The sequence below is a fragment of the Schistocerca piceifrons genome, chromosome 8, assembly GCF_021461385.2.
Source record: "Schistocerca piceifrons isolate TAMUIC-IGC-003096 chromosome 8, iqSchPice1.1, whole genome shotgun sequence".
NCBI classification, from domain to species: Eukaryota; Metazoa; Arthropoda; class Insecta; order Orthoptera; family Acrididae; genus Schistocerca; species Schistocerca piceifrons.
The window spans coordinates 4409233-4434381 of record NC_060145.1 but is presented as its reverse complement, the minus strand read 5'-3'; the positions used below and the strand labels follow the sequence as shown (position 1 = coordinate 4434381).

The 25149-nt window shown below is 40.0% G+C and overlaps 1 protein-coding gene across 1 annotated transcript in view; it reads right to left on the bottom strand.

Annotated features, from left to right (window-relative positions):
• LOC124711326 (serine/threonine-protein phosphatase 4 catalytic subunit) overlaps nucleotides 1–24634 on the bottom strand; it is a 42534-nt gene extending 17900 nt beyond the window's left edge. The window contains exons 1-5 of the mRNA XM_047241346.1: nucleotides 24479–24634; nucleotides 17387–17553; nucleotides 17032–17184; nucleotides 12291–12464; nucleotides 8679–8805 (exon numbers count right to left, since the gene is read on the bottom strand). Of these exons, the coding sequence (XP_047097302.1) occupies nucleotides 8679–8805; nucleotides 12291–12464; nucleotides 17032–17184; nucleotides 17387–17536 (604 nt within the window). The 5' untranslated portion in view covers nucleotides 17537–17553; nucleotides 24479–24634. The remainder of the gene's footprint in view (nucleotides 1–8678; nucleotides 8806–12290; nucleotides 12465–17031; nucleotides 17185–17386; nucleotides 17554–24478) is intronic.
• Nucleotides 24635–25149: the final 515 nt, after the last annotated feature.

Genomic DNA, 25149 nt, shown 5'->3' with positions numbered 1-25149 from the left:
TTACAAGGATGGTTTCTGGGGGTAACGGACTGGGTAAGGATTCCAGACATTCGAGAAAGTGGTTGGTGTCTTTGATGAAGGATGGGAGACTGCATGTAATGGGTTGAAGGTGTTGATCTACGTAGGCAGAGATACGTTCTGTGGGGGCTAGGTAACCAGCAACAATGGGGCGGCCGGGATGATTGGGTTTGTGAATTTTAGGAAGAAGGTAGAAGGTAGGGGTGCGGGGTGTCGGTGGGGTCAGGAGGTTGATGCAGTCAGGTGAAAAGTTTTGTAGGGGGCCTAAGGTTCTGAGGATTCCTTGAAGCTCCGCCTGGACATCAGGAATGGGATTACCTTGGCAAACTTTGTATGTGGTGTTGTCTGAAAGCTGACGCAGTCCCTCAGCCACATACTCCCAACGATCAAGTACCACGGTCGTGGAACCCTTGTCCGCCGGAAGAATGACGATGGACCGGTCAGCCTTCAGATCACGGATAGCCTGGGCTTCAGCACTGGTGATGTTGGGAGTAGGATTACGGTTTTTTAAGAAGGATTGAGAGGCAAGGCTGGAAGTAAGAAATTCCTGGAAGGTTTGGTGAGGGTGATTTTGAGGAAGAGGAGGTGGGTCCCGCTGTGACTGAGGACAGAATTGTTCCAGGCAGCGTTCAATTTGGATAGTGTCTTGGGGAGTTGGACCATTAGGAGTAGGATTAGGATCATTTTTCTTCGTGGCAAAGTGATACTTCCAGCAGAGAGTACGAGTGTAGGACAGTAAATCTTTGACGAGGGCTGTTTGGTTGAATCTGGGAGTGGGGCTGGAGGTGAGGCCTTTGGATAGGACAGAGGTTTCGGATTGGGAGAGAGGTTTGGAGGAAAGGTTAACTACTGAATTAGGGTGTTGTGGTTCGAGATTGTGTTGATTGGAATTTTGAGGTTTTGGGGGGAGTGGAGCTGGAAGTGGGAGATTGAGTAGATGGGAGAGACTGGGTTTGTGTGCAATGAGAGGAGGTTGAGGTTTGCTGGAAAGGTTGTGAAGGGTGAGTGAGTTGCCTTTCCGGACGTGGGAAACCAGGAGATTGGATAGTTTTTTGAGGTGAAGGGTGGCATGCTGTTATAATTTGCGGTTGGCCTGTAGGAGGATGCTTTGAATAGCCGGTGTGGATGTGGAAGAGGAAAGATTGAGGACTTTTATTAAGGATAGGAGTTGACGGGTGTGTTCATTGGCTGAGTTGATGTGTAGGTGAAGGATTAGGTGGGTGAGGGCAATGGATTGTTCAGTTTGGAACTGGTATAGGGACTGATGGAAAGAAGGGTTGCAGCCAGAGATGGGAACTTTAAGTGTGAGGCCTTTGGGGGTAATGCCAAATGTCAGATAAGCCTGAGAAAATAAAATATGCGAGTATAATCTGGCTAAGGTGAAGGCATGTTTGCAGAGGGAATGTAAATAAAACTTAATGGGGTTCCGTAATACGTTACTGAGAAATTTATTTTAATATATATTTTAGGTTGGCTCTGCCTCAAAGCCTTTAATTATATGCTGTGCCTCGTTTGGACTCATACGGTGGAATTCGCGTTCATCCTGAGATGCGCCACAGGAAACTACACCCATACTTTGTGTGACATTAACAGCACTGTATAGGTGCACCCAATATTTCCTTTACTTTTTTTCAGTTTTTTGAGCTTTACGTAACGATGAGTAAAAATAACAATAACAATAATAATGTCCTCTTCAGAACAGCTCATGATTGGACGTGAGGCAAAAAAGTGATTTATTTTGTCTTGTTGCTTGTCATATATTGAATCGCATCGTGTATCATATTGCATATTGTATCACCCCACCGGAAACACGATTGTCGAACAGATAAGTATCACACAGCATGACCTTTATTGCACTGTGTCTTATGGCATATTATACTGCCTCAGTGAGAACTGTACTGAGTTGAAACAAGGCCTCTGGAGTAGATGACGTTCATTTAGAATTACCGAGATTCCTGGGAGAGCCGGTCATGACAAAACTGCTCCACCTGATGGAGAAGTTGTCTGAAACTGGTGAAATACTAGCAAACTAAGACTGTGATAATTTCAATTCCAAAACAGGCAGGTGCTGACAGGTGTGAATAATATAAAACCACCAATTTAACAGCGCTTGCTTGCCAAGTACCATCACAAACTCTTCACAGAAGATTGGAGACACTGTTAGACGTCAACCTTGGGGGAAAACGAGTTCTTGGGATTTTTAGGAAAATGTAATGCAATACTGACCTTACAACTTATTGTAGTAGACAGGTTAAAAAAAAAAGGACAAAGCTAAGTTTATAGTATTTGTAGATTTATGGAAACTTCTTGACAATTTTGAAACAAATTCTGAAGGCAGAATCGGTAAAATATAGGGAGTAAAATGTTATTTGCCACTTGTTCAGCAACCAGGTGTTATAATTCTAAGGTGAAGTTCTCCTTGTCCGAAAGAGTTCCAGTTCTACAACTAGTCTTTCCCACTGAATTTTTTTGTGACAGATGGTGATGGCTTGAGGCCTGGAGGTGGAGCTCAGTGTGTATATGTTTTCTACACTGAAGAGCCAAAGAAACTGGTACATCTGGCAAATATCATGTAGGGCCCCCACGAGCACGCAGAAGTGCTGCAACGTGACGTGGCATGGACTCGACTAATGTCTGAATTAGTGCTGGAGGGAATTGACAACATGAATCTTGCAGAGCTGTCCATAAAACCGTAAGAGTACAAAGGGATAGAGATCTCTCCTGAACAACATGTTGCAAGGTTTCCCAAATATGCTCAATAATGTTCATGTCTAGTGAGTTTGTTGGCCAGAGGAAGTGTTTACATTCAGAAGTGTGTTCCTGGAGCCACTCTAGCAATCCTGGACATGTGGGGTGTTGCACTGTCTTGATAGGATTGCCCAACTCCATTGGAATGTACTGATGTTTCGTCGAATGGTTCACACACTGACACTTGTCAATGGCCCAGCATTGAAATCTGCAGCAGCTGGCCACTGTGACTGAGCAGTGCTAGGCACTTCAGTCTGGAACCGCGCGAACTCTACGGTCACAGGTTCGAATCCTGCCTCGGGCATGGATGTGTGTGATGTACTTAGGTTCGTTAGGTTTAAGTAGTTCTAAGTTCTAGGGGACTGATGACCTCAGATGTTAAGTCCCATAGTGATAGGAGCCATTTGAACTATTTTTGAAATCTGCAGCAATTTGCAGAAGGGTTGCACTTCTTTCACACTGGATGGTTCTCTTCAGTCATTGTTGCTTCTGTTCTTGCAGGATCTTTTTCCAGCCGCAGAGAAGATGGAATCTGATGTTTTACCAGATTCCTGATATTCACAGTACACTCGTGAAATGGTCATATGGGAAAATCCCCACTTTATCACTATCTCGGAGATCCTGTGTCTCATCACTCATGCGCTGACTATAACACCACATTGAAATTCTGTTAAATCTTGATAACCTGTCATTTTAACAGCAGTAACCGATCTAACAACTGAGCCAGACACTTGTCTTATATAGGCGCTGCCGACTGCAGTGCCGTATTCTGCCTATTTGTATTTGAATATGCATGCCTATACCATTTCTTCAGTGTACAGGCACTGTGATCCAGGAATCTGGCCGTTCATCTCTTTAATAACATGTAAAGGTAAGATAGTTAGCCTTGTTTTTAAAGTTCTATCAGGAATTTTATATTACGATGGATAGATTTTAAATAAAAAATTCATGATGAAGCTTGAAATCCAATCTGATCAGTGAGTGGAAGTGCACATAGAAAACCTACACACATTTACCTATCTCCACACTTCTAGCCATCACTATCAGCCACAAAGGAATTCAGTGCTGAAGACCCTGGTTTGCAGAGCTAGAACACTTTCAGACAAGAAGAGCCCCACTGAAGAATTTCAACACTCAGGAATAGTGATCCAAAGAAATGGGTACTCAGACTGGCAAACTGGACAGGGGTTTCAGCCAAAAATCAAAAATGCCTGTGGAAGACAAGCCAAGAATTCCTTATCTACATTATGCTCGCCCAATATGCAAAAAGATTGTAAAACACACACACACACACACACACACACACACACACACACACACACACACACACACACACACAACATCCAGTGTACTTCGCTCCCTTCAATAAAGATAAGTTTTCTTTGTGATGTTGAAGATAATTGACCTCTCCAAAAGCCAAGTGTATTGCATTCAATGCGAAAGTGGCATGTCTTAAATGGAATGGATTATCAAGGCAGTCAATGAGAGTTGCCAGGAACATCAGTGACACACCTGACTAATACAATTGAGCACATAAGCTGTTGTCAACTACTGCTTACAATATAACCACGAAAAGAAATACGTTGAGATCACTGTCATGGTTCAAAGGCCAAGTTTCTGGGACAGCGTAATTAATGAGTTAATCAAAATAAAGATGTGGGGAAACCTAATAAACAGAGAATGAGGTTTCTCCGGAGAAAAGGGCTGATACTCCACGTATTACGCTGTCATCACATCCACCATAGCTGGAAAATGCTGAGAGAATGTATGTTTCATGGAATATCATTGCAAGCTCCAAAACAAAGAAGAGCACCAAGGAGAGGGAGTTGAACTCAGCTAGGAATAATGGCATGAGACCTATGTTGTTGTTGTTGTTGTCGTCTTCAGTCCTGAGACTGGTTTGATGCAGCTCTCCATGCTACTCTATCCTGTGCAAGCTTCTTTATCTCCCAGTACCTACTGCAACCTACATCCTTTTGAATCTGCTTGGTGTATTCATCTCTTGGTCTCCCTCTACGATTTTTACCCTCCACGCTGCCCTCCAATACTAAATTGGTGATACCTTGATGCCTCAGAACACGTCCTACCAACCAATTTCTTCTTCTAGTCAAGTTGTGCCACGAACTTCTCTTCTCCCCAATCCTATTCAACACCTCCTCATTAGTTATGTGATCTACCCATCTAATCTTCAGCATTCTTCCGTAGCACCACATTTCGAAAGCTTCTATTCTCTTCTTGTCCAAACTATTTATCGTCCATGTTTCACTTCCATACATGGCTACACTCCATACAAATACTTTCAGAAATGTATTCCTGACACTTAAATCTATACCCGAGGGGGACTGATGACCCTCACTGTTTAGTCCCCCTTGAATATCCCACCAACCACCACCATCTATACTCGATGTTGACAAATTTCTCTTCTTCAGAAACGCTTTCCTTGCCATTGCCAGTCTACGTTTTATATCCTCTCTACTTCGACCATCGTCAGTTATTTTGTTCCCCAAATAGCAAAACTCCTTTACTACTTTAAGTGTCTCATTTCCTAATCTAATTCCCTCAGCATCACCCGACTTAATTCGACTACATCCCATTATCCTCGTTTTGCTTTTGTTGATGTTCATCTCATATCCTCCCTTCAAGACACTATCCATTCCGTTCAACTGCTCTTTCAAGTCCTTTGCTGTCTCTGACAGAATTACAATGTCATCGGCGAACCTCAAAGTTTTTATTTCTTCTCCATGGATTTTAATACCTACTCCGAATTTTTCTTTTGGTTCCTTCACTGCTTGCTCAATATACAGATTGAATAACATCGGGGAGAGGCTACAACCCTGTCTCACTCCCTTCCCAACCACTGCTTTCCTTTCATACCACTCGACTCTTGTAACTGCCACTTGGTTTCTGTACAAACTGTAAATAGCCTTTCGCTCCCTATATTTTACCCCTGCCACCTTCAGAATTTGAAAGAGAGAATTCCACTCAACATTGTCAAAACATTTCTCTAAGTCTACAAATGCTAGAAACATGGGTTTGGCTTTCCTTAATCTTTCTTCTAAGACAAGTCGTAAAGTCAGTATTGCCTCACGTTTTCCAACATTTCTATGGAATCCAAACTGATCTTCCCCGAGGTCAGCTTCTACCAGTTTTTCCATTCGTCTATAAAGAATTCGTGTTAGTATTTTGCAGCTGTGACTTATTAAACTAATAGTTTGGTAATTTTCACATCTATCAACACCTGCTTTCTTTTGGATTGAAATTATTATATTCTTCTTGAAGTCTGAGGGTATTTCGCCTGTCTCATACATCTTGCTCACCAGATGGTAGAGTTTTGTCAGGACTGGCTCTCCCAAGGCTGTCAGTAGTTCTAATGGAATGTTGTCTACTCCCGAGGCCTTGTTTCGACTCAGGTCTTTCAGTGCTCTGTCAAACTCTTCACGCAGTATCATATCTCCCATTTCATCTTCATCTACATCCTCTTCCGTTTCCATAATATTGTCCTCAAGCACATTGCCCTTGTATAGACCCTCTATATACTCCTTCCAACTTTCTGCTTTCCCTTCTTTGCTTAGAACTGGGTTTCCATCTGAGCTCTTGATATTCATACAAGTGGTTCTCTTTTCTCCAAAGGTCTCTTTAATTTTCCTGTAGGCAGTATCTATCTTACCCCTAGTGAGATAAGCCTCTACATCCTTACATTTATCCTCTAGCCATCCCTGCTTAGCCATTTTGCACTTCCTGTCGATCTCATTTTTGAGACGTTTGTATTCCTTTGTGCCTGCTTCATTTACTGCATTTTTATATTTTCTCCTTTCATCAATTAAATTAAATATTTCTTCTGTTACCCAAGGATTTCTACTAGCCCTTGTCTTTTTACCTACTTGATGCTCTGCTGCCTTCACCACTTCATCCCTCAAAGCTACCCATTCTTCTTCTTCTGTATTTCTGTCCCCCATTCCTGCCATTTGTTCCCTTACTCTCTCCCTGAAACTCTGTACGACCTCTGGTTTAGTCAGTTTATTCAGGCCCCATCTCCTTAAATTCCCACCTTTTTGCAGTTTCTTCAGTTTTAATCTACAGTTCATAACCAATAGATTGTGGCCAGAGTCCACATCTGCCCCTGGAAATGTCTTACAATTTAAAACCTGGTTCCTAAATCTCTGTCTTACCATTATATAATCTATCTGAAATCTGTCAGTATCTCCAGGCTCCTTCCATGTATACAACCTTCTTTTATGATTCTTGAACCAAGTGTTAGCTATGATTAAGATGTGCTCTGTGCAAAATTCTACCAGGCGGCTTCCTCTTTCATTTCTACCCCCCAATCCATATTCACCTACTATGTTTCCTTCTCTCCCATTTCCTACAACCGAATTCCAGTCACCCATGACTATTAAATTTTCGTCTCCCTTCACTATCTGAATAATTTCTTTTATTTCGTCATACATTTCTTCAATTTCTTCGTAATCTGCAGAGCTAGTTGGCATATAAACTTGTGTACTACTGTAGTAGGTGTGGGCTTCGTGTCTATCGTGGCCACAATAATGCGTTCACTATGCTGTTTGTAGTAGCTAACCCGCACTCCTATTTTTTTATTCATTATTAAACCTACTCCTGCATTACCCCTATTTGATCTTGTATTTATAACCCTGTAATCACCTGACCAAAAGTCTTGTTCCTCCTGCCACCGAACTTCACTAATTCCCACTATATCTAACTTTAACCTATCCATTTCCCTTTTTAAATTTTCTAACCTACCTGCCCGATTAAGGGATCTGACATTCCACGCTCCGATTCGTAGAACGCCGATTTTCTTTCTCCTGATAACGACGTCCTCTTGAGTAGTCCTCGCCCGGAGATCCGAATGGGGGACTATTTTACCTCCGGAATATTTTACCCAAGAGGACGCCATCATCATTGAATCATACAGTAAAGCTGCATGCCCTCGGGAAAAATTACGGCTGTAGTTTCCCCTTGCTTTCAGCCGTTCCCAGTACCAGAACAGCAAGGCCGTTTTCATTAGTGTTACAAGGCCAGATCAGTCAATCATCCAGACTGTTGCCCCTGCAACTACTGAAAAGGCTGCCGCCCCTCTTCAGGAACCACGTGTTTGCCTGGCCTCTCAACAGATACCCCTCCATTGTGGTTGCACCTACGGTACAGCTATCTGTATCGCTGAGGCACGCAAGCCTCCCCACCAACGGCAAGGTCCATGGTGAGACCTATATAGTTCATATTCTAATCGGAGTCCAAGAAGCAATGACATGTAACAGCAAAAATCAGCACCTGAAGAAGATGGTTGACCGTCATTAAAATATTGTGCATTAAATGGGAACATTAACAGCATAGAACAACCGGAAGAATACCACAATTCCAAAATATTCTGTATCTGTGTGTAGAATTTATTTTGTCACCTTAGATTCTTCAGTGCTTTGAACCACAAGTCTGAGCACAGCATATCATTGGCAATATTGCTAACACTCTGTTTAACACATATAGCACACCGTTTACACTCGTTTCATTGTGCTAAGAGGTTTTCATTGGTTTGAAAGTATATTAAGTGCACCTGACACCTGAACTGCCCAATTAGCAGCAACTAAATATGCTTCTTCCAGGCCATAATAGAGACAAATAGAGCAACAATTTGTTTTACAAAGTCGTAAACACCAGATGCAAATAAATCACATGTTCAAACACACTTTGCTATCCTAGAGGCTTTGTAGTTTTCAAGCATGTTGAAGATCAAGAAGTTGAAAATTTAATTAGTTCTGAAAAGGAGGACTTTGAAGATGAAAATATTTTTGTGGATGTGCAAAAAAAAAAAAAGAGTTTTGTGTGTGTTAATATGTATATTTTTAACAAGTCAGTCTTACAATAAAATGTATGGAAAACAGCAAGAACTAACATCTTACCTTCTGGGTCTGACCACAGCAAATCACACATAGGTCCATCATGAGGTACTTCTTGTTTCCTATCTATTGTCCTTATTTGGTCAAGGGTCTGTATTGATGGTGAAAGTCCTCCATGCACACAGAAAATCTAAACAAACATGAATGTAAATGATAAAAACCTATTTTCAACTTCTTGTAACATAAATATCGGACGAGAGCCTCTGGTTCAATACAAAATATATAGGGGTATTTTTAATCATATTACACTTTACAGATAGCCATGAAAATAATCAATTTTTGAAAATGTAATATGACTGGGTAGATAAAAATAAATCTCTCACCAAGCAGGGTCAGGAGGAAACACACATAAAAATATTGAAATTTGTGATCTTTTGGAGCCAGTGGCTCCTGCACAGCAATGCACAAGGAAGTGATTTGGCATTTGCTGAGCTAAAATCACCATCAATTACAGCATATGACACAGAAACGTAAGTAAGAAGTGGATTACTTTGCACCCAATGACTTGTCTTCACTACCTTGTGACACAGCTATTATCTGGGCACTAAAGGTAAACACAGGCAATCGTACACACTAGTTTCTCCATGATAATTAACAGCCAACTTCATTGTTTGAAAATCAGGCAGAGTCCTATTGAAATAGTGTGCAACGAGCTTTAGTACAACAAATTTTTCTCTCATCAGTTCACTGCACCAACAAAATAAACTTTTCACAAAAACTACAATCAGGTTTTGAATATCATGCAAAGGCAAAAATGAAAAACTGCTAACATCAATGACATAGTTACCTATCCTGCTCTTAAACTATCTTTAAAGAAAGAAATAAAGAAAGAAAAGGAAGGAAAAAAAGTGATTAAATGTTCCTCTCCTTTCCTTGTATGAATTCCACCCATTACTTTTTGGATTGTATCAATGGCCTATGACTGCATAATTGACTGAATTGATTGAATACAGTGTACTCCCTTGATTATTCGTGTGCAGATTATCTGTTCTGAGGATTATTCAAGCATAAGAACGAAAGATGTGCAATATTCTTCTCTACCAAATGGAAATGAACAATCCACTGAGTGACAGTAAATGGTATTTTCACTGTTAAAATGACCACTGTGTGACGACACATTACTTTTCATATTGTTAGTGGTCAGCCGGTCCTGCGTAAATTGAGAACAATCTCAGTTTACTGACGTTAATCGCCATGAAAGAGTCAAAGGAGCTAGTTAAAAGAAATTTTTAAGAGATATGATGAAGAAATGGAAGAAACATATGTCAACAATAAAACAAAAATTAGAATTAATTGAAAGATTTGACAAGGGGGAAATTGCTGTACAAGTGCTGATCGGAATGCAGACTGTGCAGGAGATTAAAAATAATAAGCAGAAACTATTTTGTCAGGAAATGCAATTTAGTTGTTGACCTACTGCACAAAAGAGCATGAAGAGGCCTACATCTAACAAATTACATTCTGCTCTTTTGCAAATGTAATCACCAAAAATGAGCAGAAGGTGTAACTGTTTTAGGCATGATGTGTGCTGAAAAAGATAAATTTATTCATGAAGCTCTAGGGTTTGAGGGAGAATTTAATGCCTTATCTCGACTGTTAACCAGTTTCAAAAAATGTCACGGGATTCAGAAACCTACAGTGCATGGAGAATGGCTAGGTCCAAATGTCATGGCAGCTGATTTCTTCTGGGAAGAGTTTCAAAAATGTATGGAAGAAGAAATTTGACCCTAGACTGAATTTATAGTGCAGATGAAAGTGGTCCAGCAACCAGAATCCTTGCTTTTAAGAGTGACCTGCTTGGTCCTGGATGTAAGTTGACTAAAGAACACATTGCAATTCTGTGCACAGCTAATGCTTCTGGGAGCCACGGAGTGAAGCTACTAATGTACGAGAGGAAAAAAAAAGGCATTCAACGATATCACAACTAAGGATCTTCTTGTCCATTCTTACAACCAAAAATGAGCACGGATGGATAGCAAAATTTTAAAAAACTGGTTCACATCCATTTTGTACCATAAGTTCAGTGACCTCTAGACGAGAAAGGATTGTTACAGAAGGCTATTCTATTTGCCTGATACTGCCCCTTCACATATCAACGAGAGCATTCCCGTATTTGATGATAATCTCATCGTAGCTAAGTTTTTACCGCCTAACACGACTGCCATTATACAGCTAGTGGGGCACAGCATAATCACAACGGTGAAGCAGTACCACTGGATTGATCTTCTAAGAATGCTAGTTGATGAGGATGATTTGGTGGCGTTCTGGAAGTAGTTGGCAGAGCTAGATGCCATACACAAGATTTATGATGCCTGGCAGGAAGTCAAACCACATTCACTAGTTTGATCCTGTAGGAAAATACTTCCAGGTATAGAAGAAAATAATTTTCAGGGTTTCAGTGATGATGAAGTAACAACTGCACAAATAATACATTTGGCAAAGGGTTTAAACGGTTTTGAAGATGTCAATGAAGAAAACTTAATGAGCAGCTGCAGATCGATCCATGTGAACCCAGCTTCCAGTACACGAGTGATGCCAAAATTTTCAGCACTTCTTCACAACATAACAAAGAGGACAGTAAATGTGAAAGTGGGGATCAAGACAGTGACCTTATCAGTCACTGTAATGCATTGACACTCTTCTAGATCATATGGGCCAGAGGGGTGTTCAGTACAATGACAAATTCAAAATGTTGTGAGAAAAAAAATGTCAACTTCTCTCAGAAGCAGACCATCACTCTCTATATAAGAAAAACTGGCTTACAGTAACTATGCACAAAACTTGGATAAGCTTTTGAACAAAGAATACAGGTTTGAAGATCTGTTATTCATGTTTTTCGGTTATTTGTGCATCTTCTCCCAAAATTACCCTTAACAATTGGGAGTACACTGTATTTTAACAATACAATAAATTGCGTGTTACTGTCATGTACCTTCCCAAGTATGAAAACTAAGGATGATCTAGTCACTTCTAAAGTTATTCTCTTAGTTTCTTCAACAGCAATAGTGTGCCTTTACCAAGACACACAAGACACACCATTTGCTCAAATGTTACAGAGCTTTGACACGAGTCTTGACTCAGGTGGTTGTGCAAACAGTAACACACATTTCCAATATTGCATTTAAACTTCTACAGACATTCGTCTTTACTATGCTTCACAACTCGCTGCCTCAAAGCGTGATATATACGAATCAGAGCTACCACATCAGAGAACTTCAAGCATCTTATTACCGTGGGTTCTATGCACCAACATACGACTTTAATTTAGCCTGCTCTTAAGGTGCAAGCACCCCTCTGCTTGCTCTCTGACAGATGCAGCTAGTAGAGGCCACCCATCAGGTGGCCCTTCTGGAAGCATTCTGTGCATGCAGGAGCCACCTGGCCACCCTGCACTCGTCCAGTGCAGTATGGTGGGATATGCTACAACCTCGTCACCTGATGACTGTGAGTTACTGTTCACCCATCCCTATGTCAATTGGCCCTTGGCTAGAACAGCCTGCTATCAATTACATTAATTTGTATGCATATTTACAGAACACTTATCAGGAAACACTTTAATACTAAAACCTGTGAACATTCTAAAGATGGATTCCGCAGCAAACTTTTCCTGCTTACCTTCCCATCAATAATAGCAGAAAGGCTTAAATAGTCAAATATTTCAGTGCAGTATCTCCAGACAGTCACACTTCCATATTTTCTTAAGCATTCGTCATAGAATCCATAAACTTGAGTGATCTGCCTCGATTCGTGATTACCTCGAATGAGGGTTATGCGATCGGGGTATCTAACCTGTAGTGAAATAGAAACAAGAATCATAAATGCATTAATCTGCTTATGACTAGGCAACTGTACTTTAACATTTATGCAGCTATATAAACATGACATAGTAACAAAAGATTTTGGGCCACAGATCCATTTTTCATATAGTTTACAACACTAAAAATACATGTCCTCTATATTTTCTCGTCTGCAGCAAACGTAGTTTGATTTGAATAGTATTCTTTGCCTCATTTATTGTCTATGGTTTTAATGTTGATGTGATTGATGTTTTATTGGCTTTTCTTTCATAAAAATGTTAAAATAGAGCACGTATATTTAAAAATGTGTAATCTTATTTTTAAATGTATTGTGAATTATTAACAGAACTTTTGTGTGTGTATGCATATGAAGTACTATGTCCAGCAGGACAAAAATTGACCTCTATGTAATTAAACAACAGTGGAGACAGTTCACGTGGGGTGGAAATATGGTGTAAGTAATGGAAATATGTTAATGGAGGATTGGTTTTAGTGTTGAGGTTACTGTAACAAGAAGAGAAAGTGGAGCGGTTTTGGAATACTTCCAGACACAACAAAGAATTTTATCAGAGGGGCTGAGCAATGGCATCTCGGCGGGATGTATTGGCGATATCTTAACTGAACATAAAGCATGCAAAATATTCTTTGGAGACAGCTCCAGAAGAGAAGAGGCATATCTATTGACAGGACAAGAAAAGAAGGAATTAATTTTTGGGTGAAGATTATCCATAAAGAAGAAGAGAGAAAGAACCACAATCATGTAGTGACAGAAAGTAGATGGAGTGTGGTTTTGAAAAAATTGAATAACTGATGAGATTAATATGAATCTGTCTAGCAGAAGGTGAACAAACTGTGTTGCATGGAGTGTGGAGTTACGTGGACTCTATTCATGAGTTATATGAAAAGCTTACTTTGACTGTCCAGTGGAAGTCAAATGGTAACAAACCTACGAACTTTGCTTTCAGAATTCATGAATGTTATACACAATCATTACAGCACACAATTATCACTGCTTCAACTTACTGTAGGAGCAAGAGTATGGGTGTGAGGAACATTAAGCAAACTGCATGTCACTCGACCAAATAAATTTATTGTGCGAGTGCACCATTACTACATACAATGCTTGTTTTACTCACATGCTACATCTAAATCCAATTCCACAGTTTTTCATTAAAAGATGGAATGATTGAATACAGAGTCAACACCTGTTTTTCTGTTTATTTTGGTGACTGTAAGAACAGTCATTTAAGCCATTCAAGATATGTATATAAAGGAAACAGACTAGCAGAGATAAAGTATCAAAAGTTTTATCTGTTGACCATGTAGCCGTTATTCCTGTAACAAGCAGCACCCGGTTAGACCATTTCAGCAATCTTTGGATGAGAGGTACTTACTGAGTGGAATTTTATACTGATCAGAGCACAAGCTAAACTAAAGGGCATTAAAATGGCACCAATAGAAGAAACGTTTGAACACCTGGTTAGAAGTAACGATGCACAGGTGGAACAGCTGAATCAGAAACCTGGAGACCAGTAACAATACAATAAAGGCAGGTTTAAAGAATTATTTGTGCGAGCATAACTTATTAAACTTATGGTTTGGTAATATTCACACTTATATCTGCTGTCTATGGAACTGGAATGGTTACATTCTTTTTTTTTACATCTAAGGGTGTTCTGCACCTCTCACATCTTGCTTACTAGGTGAAATAGTTTTCTCAGGGTTCGTTTTCCAAAGGGTCTTAATGGTTCCGAGGGACTACACGCGCCACATCAACTTACATCTTTCAGTGCTCTGTCGGAATCTTTTTGACTGCATCTGGACTTCTACTCATCCACTTTCTATGGAACGTTCATTTCATTTGTCCTTTGAAGTTCCATATCAACACACAAATCTCAGTTGTGTCTGTGGCCAGAGTCCATGCACTCTGAACTATGTGCAATGCTCAAGACAACACCCAATGCACTACTCTGTAGATTTAATCATAAACATTTATTGGTGGAACCGAATGAATTCTCTGCAGAGCTAGACTTGTAAAATTTGTATAACCGAGGGTCACCAGCACAACTAACTCACAAAATAGGATTAAACTTCTCCCTACTAGAATGGCAATAATTAAAATTCTGTAGCTGAGTTGTAACTACTCCCAGGAAGATTTCAAGATTTGACCTCTGGACTGGAAAATTTAACAGTGCTAATAGTTCATACACTGTCTCCAACTGGTTCCTAGGAACCTCCTCTTATTATCTCCACAACAAAACAGGAATTTGTTAAACATCGACACTTTTGAATTACCTCTATTTTCCATACTACAAGAAATAACTCGGTTGCTCACTTACTCCCAACTGAGAAATACACTCTAAAACACCACCTTAGTCCGCGAGAACACACAACTTCTATACCCAAGGACGGTTGAGCTCACAGATATTGCAAGCTCTAAAACTGTCCCTCGAAACTGTTTTAACATTCCTGCCTTCATCCAATTTTCAAGAGTTTGTTTTCAATAGGTGATGATGAAGACCTGTTGCCTTGGAGAAAATTGCTTACCCTTAAGCCAGCCTCTCATGTCTCCTACACAACCTAATTAGCACGATTAGGGAAAGACAGGCCAACCAACTCTAGGCAGGAGAGAATTTCCTTCCCAGAATACTAACTCTGCTGTAGACAACAGCCACTAGAAAACTGCAAAGGTGCAGCTAGGAAATGATAATATTATGTTTAGCCTTTGTTGTCTTTGAGTACCTTTTCTTTGCACTGACTTTGTGTATATTCATTCTACCTTACAGCTGTCTTTCCTTTTCCGAGTACTGACTTGCCATTTGCACTCTTATGTTCATGATTCTCTTTCCTGCAGAAGTACGCTTAATTTTTCTGTATGCAGTATTCATATTTCGCACAGTCAGGCTTCTCCAGATCTGCATTTCTCCTCATCCAAGTACTGGTTTATAACTTTAAATTTTCTGTCGATCTCATTTTTTGATCCCTGTATTCCCTTTTGCCTGGTCCAGTTTTATTATTTTCTCTTTTGTTGAGTAGCTTGTATATTTCAAGTGTTACCCAATGATTTCTACTGGGTCTTGTGTTGGTCTTCTGCAGCCACTACTTGGTATCTAGAAGATTTCTATAGTTTCTTCAGCTTTTGTCTATATTTCATGTAACACAATCTGGTCAGAGTCCGCATCTGCTCCTGGAAATATTTTGTAGTTTAAGATTTTGTTCTTAAACCTCTGTCTTACACTTACACAATCTAATTTAAACCCTCTATTGTCTCCATATTACTTACACGCACACAACTTCCTTTTACGATCCTTAAACCATATCTTAGCAAGTTTAGCTACAATTAGCAAATCCTGTAATAATATCAGAGATAGAAGTATTAGTCAAACTGAGCTATGGATCACCCTGTTATTCGGGTGTAACTGAAATAAGAAACTCTTCCACAGACTGTCGCAACTGAATTAAATGCTGACTGTAAATGCCGATGAAGAATGTGTACAAGTTCCTTTACAGAAATGACAAATTAATACATTCAAGAAGACGAGTCTACAATCTAAGGCAATGCCATAATATGCTGTATGTAAATAATGACTGACACCGCACATTTCCTACTACTGAAAGCAAAATTTTGAGTGCACAACAAATGTTTGTACACGCAACTCTCGTGTTGTGTAGATTCACTGAAAACTCAGAGCATCTGTTTACAATAATTACCGAATCACTCTATAGAGTGATCCCAAAATGGCCCTAAATTCATAAGATGTATCATAGATGGATCAATAATGACCTGAATATCACTTTTGAATAATTTCTTTGAACTGCAGTCCACAGTCTGTAAAAAATTGTAAAGTGATATTTTTCTCTATAAAAGAAAAATGACATCAATTAAAAACCTTTATTCTACTGACAGCTACAGCCATATACTAATAATAATAATAATAATAATAATAATAAATGTGAGAAGCCATGTAAGCAGACAGTGTTATAGTCTGTCTGTAAACTGAAGAGAGAGCAGGTGATTTCCCTTACTCTGCCTACCTAGCTACATGACAAGGAGCATCTACAGATTTCTAAAGCATTATAACAACCATTCTGCAGTGCACAGCTCAGGCAATGTCTATTTTCACTATATGTGTGAACACTTCATTGAGGGAAAAAAAATGGTAACTAATAAACTAAAGCACAAAATGTTCATGAACAGGAGCTATGTAAATCACAGCACACTGCACTGTACTGCTAGACAGCAAATTAGATCTTAGTCTTACTGTACGGCAGTTTAAGCATTCTTCTGGGAATATCTTCCCCATCACAACTGCTGTTTGTACTTCAGTTTGCTGACAGATTACAGAACTACTTCCACCTGGACACAAGATTTATCACCCTGCCTGACCATCCACATCCAGTGTAAAAATATTTTTTCTGCAAACTGCAGTCTGTTAGTAGTAAAGTAACAAATTTAACAAACTTAATCTGTCAACCAAGGTCTTTCTGGTAAGGTCATCAAACAATTACATCGGCAGCAAATTTTTTTGTTTATATGAAACAATGTATAAATAGTTTACCTTCAATGCCAAAAGCAATAAGAATGTCTCCACACTGTAGAAACCTCTATCAACAAAGTCACCCATAAAAAGATAATTTGTTTCAGGAACATCACCACCAACTTTAAATAGTTCTTTCAGATCGTAAAACTGTCCATGTATATCACCACATACCTGTGACAGAAAAACGAAAATAGAAAGTACAATTTACAACAAGAGCTCATGGAGCCTACAAATTATACTCAATACAAAGAATAATCTTATATCTCACACACACTGTAAAAATTAAACTGCTCAACTTCCACAGGCTAAAAAAAAAAAAAAAAAAAAAAAAAAAAAAAAAAAATTAGAAATTTCTTAATGTGAATTTTCTTACTGTTACTGGGGAATCAACTCTCTGAACATTGCTTTCTTCCACCAAGATTTCTCGGGCTTTGGCACAAAGTGCTTTCACTTCAGATTCTTTTATTATTTCACATTTCTTAAGTTGCTCTATCTGACGATCCAAATCACTGGACTCCGACATGTCTCCAACAGAGTTATCTGTAAGAAAATAAAGGAGTAACAATGAAATCTAACTTTCCTGTGTTCATGAAGCATACAGATAAACAATGTTCTGTTGCTGTTAATGCAAGCACTTAATGTAATCTCAAGTAATCATGTAATCAATATCCTCTACAACAGTCATATATATGTCCACACTTCAAGCTCTTATTTCTTGAACAGCATATCTGAAGGCAAAAATGCACAAACAGATTTCTGAATAACAATCTTGACCTGATGACTCTGCCGGTACATGATCAGCATAATGATTATAATACTGATGCATAAGATAAGAATGATGCCAGTATCTGACACTTAGAAGCACTCAGCTCATAGGCACTGACTCTTGTGGCTCTGGCAGATTTGTGCGCCACTGGTAGCAGCATGCACGACAAAATATGAATATTCCGATTGAAATTAAAGACTTTAGGAACTCTAGTAATTGCTTCAAGAAGTGAAAAAGGCCCAGTTACTTTTGTACCCTTACCCTGGCAACAGAAAGTAATGTAAACAGGCAATAAGATGGACTTTAGAAACCCAGTTGCTTCAGCTATTATCTGATCAAAATGAATATCACCAATGGAGAAAAAGACAGATTGCTACTTACCCTAAAGAAGATACATTAAGTTGCAGACGGGCACAATTAAAATACGCTTACATAAAGCTTTCAGCCACAGCCTTCATCAGAAAGAGAAACACACACCAGTCATACACAGTCAAACACATCTCATGCACATATAGTGTACGGGTGGGGAGATTGACGAATGTTTTCTGGTAGAGTCTGTAGGGCCTAGAATGCCAACAGGTGCAGCGTCAGGAGGTTGTAGGGTAGGGAGTTGGGGGACAAAAGGAGCAAAAAAAGAGAGGAGCAGCAAAAGATTGGTGCGTGCATTGGCATAGGGTGGCAAATAAACAGAATCAGACATACGGCACAGAACATGTTGAAACTGTTGGGTAAAGGGTGTGGGGACAGCATGTTACCATACGTTCAGGCTGAGATAATTACAGGAGCAGAGAATGCATTGTGAAGGTAACTCCAATCTGCGCCGTTCAAAAAAGCTGGTGGTGGAGGGAAGGATACAGATGGCCTGGGTGGTCAAGCAGTCACTGAAATCAAGTGTGGTATGTTCAGCTGCATGTTGTGCCACAAGGGTTGTCTACTTTGCTTTGAGCCCCAGTTTGGCGGTGGCTGTTCATCCTGGTGGACAGCTGGTTGGTAGTCATACCATATATAAAAAGCTGTGCAATTACTGCAGCAGAGCTGGTAAATGACTTGGCTGCTTTCACAGGTGGCCTGGCCCCTGAAGGGGTGGGATAAACCTGTGGCAGGACTGGAATAGGAAGTGCTGGATGGATTGGGCAGGTTTTGCACCTGGGCCTTCCACAGTGATATGATGCTTATGGCAAGGGGCTGGGATTGTGAGTGGCATAAGGGTGAATAGGATATTGAAAAGGTTGGATGGGTGATGCAACACAACTTTAGGAAGTGTGGAAAGTTTCTCGGGTACGATGTCCTCCATTTCAGGGCAAGATGATAGGTACACAAAGCCCTGGTGAAGGATGTAGTTCAGTTGTTCAACTTCGGGTCGTACTGCATGATGAAGGGGACACTCCTCTGTGGCTGGTCCTTAGGGGTGATGGGATGATTTGGGGTGTGAGGGGAAGTGGTATGAGAGATCTGTTTGTGGACTAGGTCTGGGGATAGGTCTGTGAAGACCTTGGTGAGACCCCTCAGCATACCAAGAAGGGCATTCTTGTCACTGCAGATCTGCCATCCTCAGGTGTCCAGGCTGTGCGGCAGGGATTTTCTGGTGTGAAAAAGATGACAGTTGTCGAAATGCAGATACTGTTGAGGGCTGGTGGATTTAATGTTGACAGAGGTGTAGATGGAACCATCAGAGAGGAAGGTTGTGGCCAAAAGCTTTATGTAAGTGCCTTAATTGTGCCTGTCTGCAACTTACTGCATCTTCTTTACGGTAGGCAGCAATCTATCTTTTCCTACATTGCTGATATTCCTGCCTGAAGTTTCCAGTGTTTGATTTTACTCAAAAGGAAAGAAGATTATGGTTTAATGTCCCACTGGCAATAAGTAATTACAGATGGAGCACAACAAAAGATATACCACTCTCTGAAGATCAGGTCATAACTTGCTACAATATAAAAGTAGTGTGGGTGTGGTTGATGAGATAATAGCCACAAGAACACACAGAGGTGACAAAATTTTAACACTATAATAGAGAACACTTAAATACACAAAACATGTTAGCATGACACTGTGTGTTTGTGTGTGTGTGTGTGTGTGTGTTTGTGTGTGTGTGTGTGTTTGTGTGTGTGTGTGTTTGTGTGTGTGTGTTTGTGTGTGTGTGTTTGTGTGTGTTTAGGAGGGGGGGGGGGGGGGGGGGGAGGGCAATATCTCATCGACACGATCACTAGAGGTAGAGAAGGTCAGATTGAGTGCAAAGAGTGGGAAGAAGACATCACGTCTCTTTTTCAAGCAACAATTGCCATGACTGGTGTTTGTAATGTAGTGAAAGTTTATGTAAATAGCCATAGTGTGATGTGAACCTCCATCTCTCAAATGCAAATGACATGACATACCCATGGCAAAGTGACTCATTTCTACTAATAATTCATGTACCGTATGTGACAAATGCCGAATTGCACAGACTGACTGAAAAAATAATATACACACAAAAACTGAAACTTCCTGGCAGATTAAAACTGTGTGCCAGACCGAGACTCCAACTCGGGAGCTTTGTCTTTCGTGAGTAAGTGCTCTATCAATATCACACAAAAACTGGTCAGTTTTCTGTTATTTTTCCATTTGAGTGTGTATGGGAAAACACACACACAACATCATCGTGTCACAGGACAAAGTCAATATCTGGTATTTCACACTGTTTCAGAGGACATAATAAAGTTCATGCAAAACTGGCCAAATAAAATTGCTATTGGTAATGCAATATCACATTCTCTAGTACCATGCCACTTATTTACTTTGATCCTTCAGTACATTAGCCAATTATTAAATCCAGATGGAGTGGTAAGCAGGAGTTACCAAAAAATGCCCATAACCTTGCTAGAGCTTTTACAAAACATGGATAGTATCCTATCAAGCTAGTCCTGATATAGGTTTCCTGTTCTTATGATGCCAACAAACACATCACCATTGGAAATCAGTAATTAAACAGTTCACTTAAAACCCAATACTATCCAGACCTTGGAATCTCAGTTTCTCAACTATCTCTCCTCATTGTTCTAGACACATCAGCTGTCATCACACAAAATATCATTCCATCACCCACCTAACTCATGAAATATCCTAGCCCACCCCTACCCAATCCCTGCTCACAATCAAACAAGAACTATCAGTCTCTTCTGTTCACAGGATAAAATGGTTTACATAATAAAAGAAGCGAAATAAATTCAATTATGTGCAGTGTAAAGGATTCGTTTACACTGATCTGAAGAGGATAATTAAGCACTTTTTACTGTATAATCTGAATCAGTAACGAAAACCTGTTGAATTTAATATCTCCCCTTTCCAGCACCATGATGTGCAATTGGCCATTTCATACATAGGCAGTTATAAAGGAGTTATACGGCTATGACAATTATCTACCTGTATGAACCATCATTATCAACCTGTAACTAACTGCAAACTCTATTATGCAGTTCCCAAACACCTAAACACTCTCTCTCTCTCTCTCTCTCTCTCTCTCTCTCTCTCTCTCTCTCTCTCTCTCCCCCCCCCCCCCCCCCCCCCTCTATTTTGAGCACTTCCTTGTACACCAGCTCCTCTAAACTATGCAGATATGAGCTTTCCCTTCAGAATATCCTGTTAACATCTCTGCATAGCTTCTGAAACCCATGTATACTTGATCAAGGTTGCCACAAGTTTCCCCAAGTGAAATTCACTGATTTCAAGACAAATTTTAGCATAAATTTTGAGATGTCAATGGTAAGTAAACATATGAGTTGACAAAGTAAGGGCTTCTGTAATGAACTGTTTTTAGATGGATAAAACAAACCAAATGGTATATATATTTCATTAAGACCACTGTTGTAATTTTATTTCAATGTAAGGAAACAAAAAGAGGCATTTCCTTGGAGTTGCAAGACAGGTTTAAAATACGTTCACTGATTTCAGAAATAACCTCAGAAAAAAGTAGGCCTCTTGAAAGAAGTCTGGGAAGAGTTGTGTAAACCAAAACTATATGTGATCACCAATAAAATGTTACCACTGTGTTGTGTCTATTATTTTACGGGTACTGTGTGAATTTTCTTTTGAGAAATATGGGAGTACATAGCCTACAAACTTCCAATGATGGCCACAATTTTGTTCTTGTTATCATCCATACTTCCTAATAAATATATAAATTATTTTCGTAGTGCCAAAATTTATGAGAATAAATAAAATGTTTATAAAAGATCACACTATATAATGTATTTGCAGCGAGACAGTCGCAATACCTAAAAACAATCGCCCTTGGCCTCTGGCCTGCTGAGGAACATTGCAGTTCTGGGTCCATGGATAAACGACGAAAATTTTCCACATTACACTACACATAAACAGACCCGACCTGCAGGCAGATCAGTGACACAAGATTAAATGGGAAGAGGCTTCAGATCGGCAGGCCTGATCCGTTAGATACCTGCAGAAATGGCCTACGGTTGCGGTCTGTCATGGGAAGTCCACTCATGTATTCATGTATCACAGACACCATGTTGACGAAATGAGACAGCAGTGATCAAGCCATGCAACAGATAACTTGTGCAAATGCTCTGAGAATCAATATTAATGAGGATAGATAGAAACTCAATGTAAAGATGATCACTGAGCCACAGACAAGCATGTAGAAAGACAATGACATTCTCACGTGTGTGTGTGTGTGTGTGTGTGTGTGTGTGTGTGTGTGTGTGTGTGTGTGTGTGTGTGCGTGTGTGTGCGTGTGTGTGCGTGTGTGTGCGTGTGTGTGCGTGTGTGTGCGTGTGTGTGTGTTTGGGGCTTATGGGCACTAAACGTCGATGTCATCAGTGCCCTGACATACATTAAAAGAAACGAATGTGGACAAATTTAGTAAAATGGAAGCATACCTGCAAAGAAAGTGGGAAAAGATGCAAAATGCTGTATAAGAAAATAAAACTTAAGGAAAACGAGAAAGGAATGTCAAGGACGCCACAGGGAATTGTCACTGGCTGGCCATTTACATAAAACATGGGCGGCAAGTCAGCCGCGGACCACTGGTCAGACTGCTAAGTCCCATAGTGCTCAGAGCCATTTAGCCAACCACTGGTCAGAAAATAAAACACAATCCAATAAACGGTGGCGCACAGTGACCTGGACCAAATTTTCGGCCACAGCTTTTGCCAGAAAATGAGAGCGCGCACGCACACGCACGCACAATATCACTCAGACACAACTCGTGCACACATGACAAGCATCCCCAGCTGCTGCATCAACAATATCTGAGAATCAGATCCAAACAAATGATTCCTCACGCTTCCCTGCCTCTCGCCAGCAACTGCTAGGCTAGTGGCAAGAAGTGGTGGCAGCACTGCCTGCAAGCTACGGGGAGTGGTAGAGGGGAGAAGTAATAAGAATGAAGGTGTAGGAAGCGGCGCATGTACTCAGCTATGCCCAGCCAGCGATGATGCACGGCATCTCAGTAAACAGACCATTTCATAAAAACAAGATTTTTCCAGAGCTTTTTTTCCCAATTTTCCCAGACATGTTTGATATTCCCTGATATTTACCCGATTTTCAGAACTTGTGGCAACTCTGTTGATACTGCTTACTGCAGTCAACCTATGGTCTCCCTCTACAACTTATATACACCACACAGTTCCCTCCATGCTGAATGAACTATTCTCTAATATTTTAGAGTGTGTCCAGCCTCTCCCTTCTTTTGGCCAAGTAAGTTATATCATTAAGCTATTTCTCTCCAAATCAGTGCAGTATCCCTTCAATAGTTACTTGATCTTCTCATGTCATTTTCAGCATTTTTCTCTAACACCACATGAGACTTTTAGGCACTCATTAAAAACACACACTAAGAAAGTAAAAACAATTTTAAATGTGTATAAATCATATATAAATACCACACACACACACACACACACACACACACACACACACACACACACACCAGTGATGAGTCAAGCAAAAAGAAAATGAATCTTGCAAAATTATATGATTTTAGACAACCCACGAACAAAAGCACCTAGTAATAAACTTTCTTCAGCTCTGAACTCTAAAAACTTGTTGCGGCCATCGTACTAACTATTTAGAATAGACTATATGTGGTAGACAAGAAAATTTCAAATAACTTTTACTTTGGCGTTTTGTGTACATTCTCGAGACGTATTTTGATCTGGCACAAATAATAACACGAAACAATTTAGGTCTCAACTTTACTCGATTTCATTACCAATTACTACGGTTTAATATGTATTTTAATATACTGTAGCTATCTAAATACGAACATACGCAGAAATCGGACAAATTACTGTGCTTCCGCTTAGAAAATCATTCCTGAAAGTTTTCTCGTTGTCCAGTGTACAATTTAAACGAATAATTGTGTCATCAACTGTTTAACTATAACCAGACACTGTAGGTTGTACACACACGCACGCGCCAACACCAATGTAAACAATACCAGGTAGTTTAAATATTAGCGAGAAAGAGTGTGTGTTGTTCCATGATGATATTAATTACTTACCGAACTTTAATATGGAAAGGCATCTTTTTAAAGTTTCAGAACAAAAGAAAAGTGAACACAAATCGTTAAATAGTGTTAATTTCATACAATAACCTGTCTTTTCGCATAAGTGTCAATTTCACAACTTGGAAAACACGAACCACATAACGGTGTGATAAACCTCTGTATTCACACAAAGAAGTTAATGATATTTATACAATTACCTCGTTCTGGACTCAGTATGACAGAACTCCCTCCTCACTCTCTCGAACTACCACAAATTCCCCAACTTCCTATGATTAACGATGCTTTGGTGATTGGCTGTTACCGGAAACTTACTACCAAGCTGCGAAGTCACAGCCTACTATATAGTTACGTTCCGAGTGAGTGCCACTACACATCTCGCAATTGATTATAACTTTTATGGTAGGAAGAAACATTGTTGTGCGAATTTTTAGAAAAGATTAATGCTCAAAACAATCACGGCTTTGTTATTTATATTTAGTTAATAAGGACCGAACAGAAGACTGCGACCAAACGATCGATATAGGTTTGCTTCTAATGTTCGAGCGTTGCATGCCGGGTAAGCATCACTGCGGGTAAGGCTGCGCGGATCTGTCAGCGTTGTTATTTTTCGCGTAAAGTGGAATGTGCAGCTGGTTTGCCGTGCAACTGTAGTGCTCGAGACATCGTTATATAGTTCGTCAAGTGAAGTGTTCATTGGATTATCACAGAAATGGGAAACATTTACACCGTGGGACCAAACGAAGCCCTCATTGTATCAGGTAGGCGTAACTCATGTCTTAATTTTCCCTCCCTAAAGTGCGACAGTAGGTTTTTAAGTGTTTTCGCCAAGTCTCACTTCGACAGAAGCTTTATACGGAACTGAGCAACT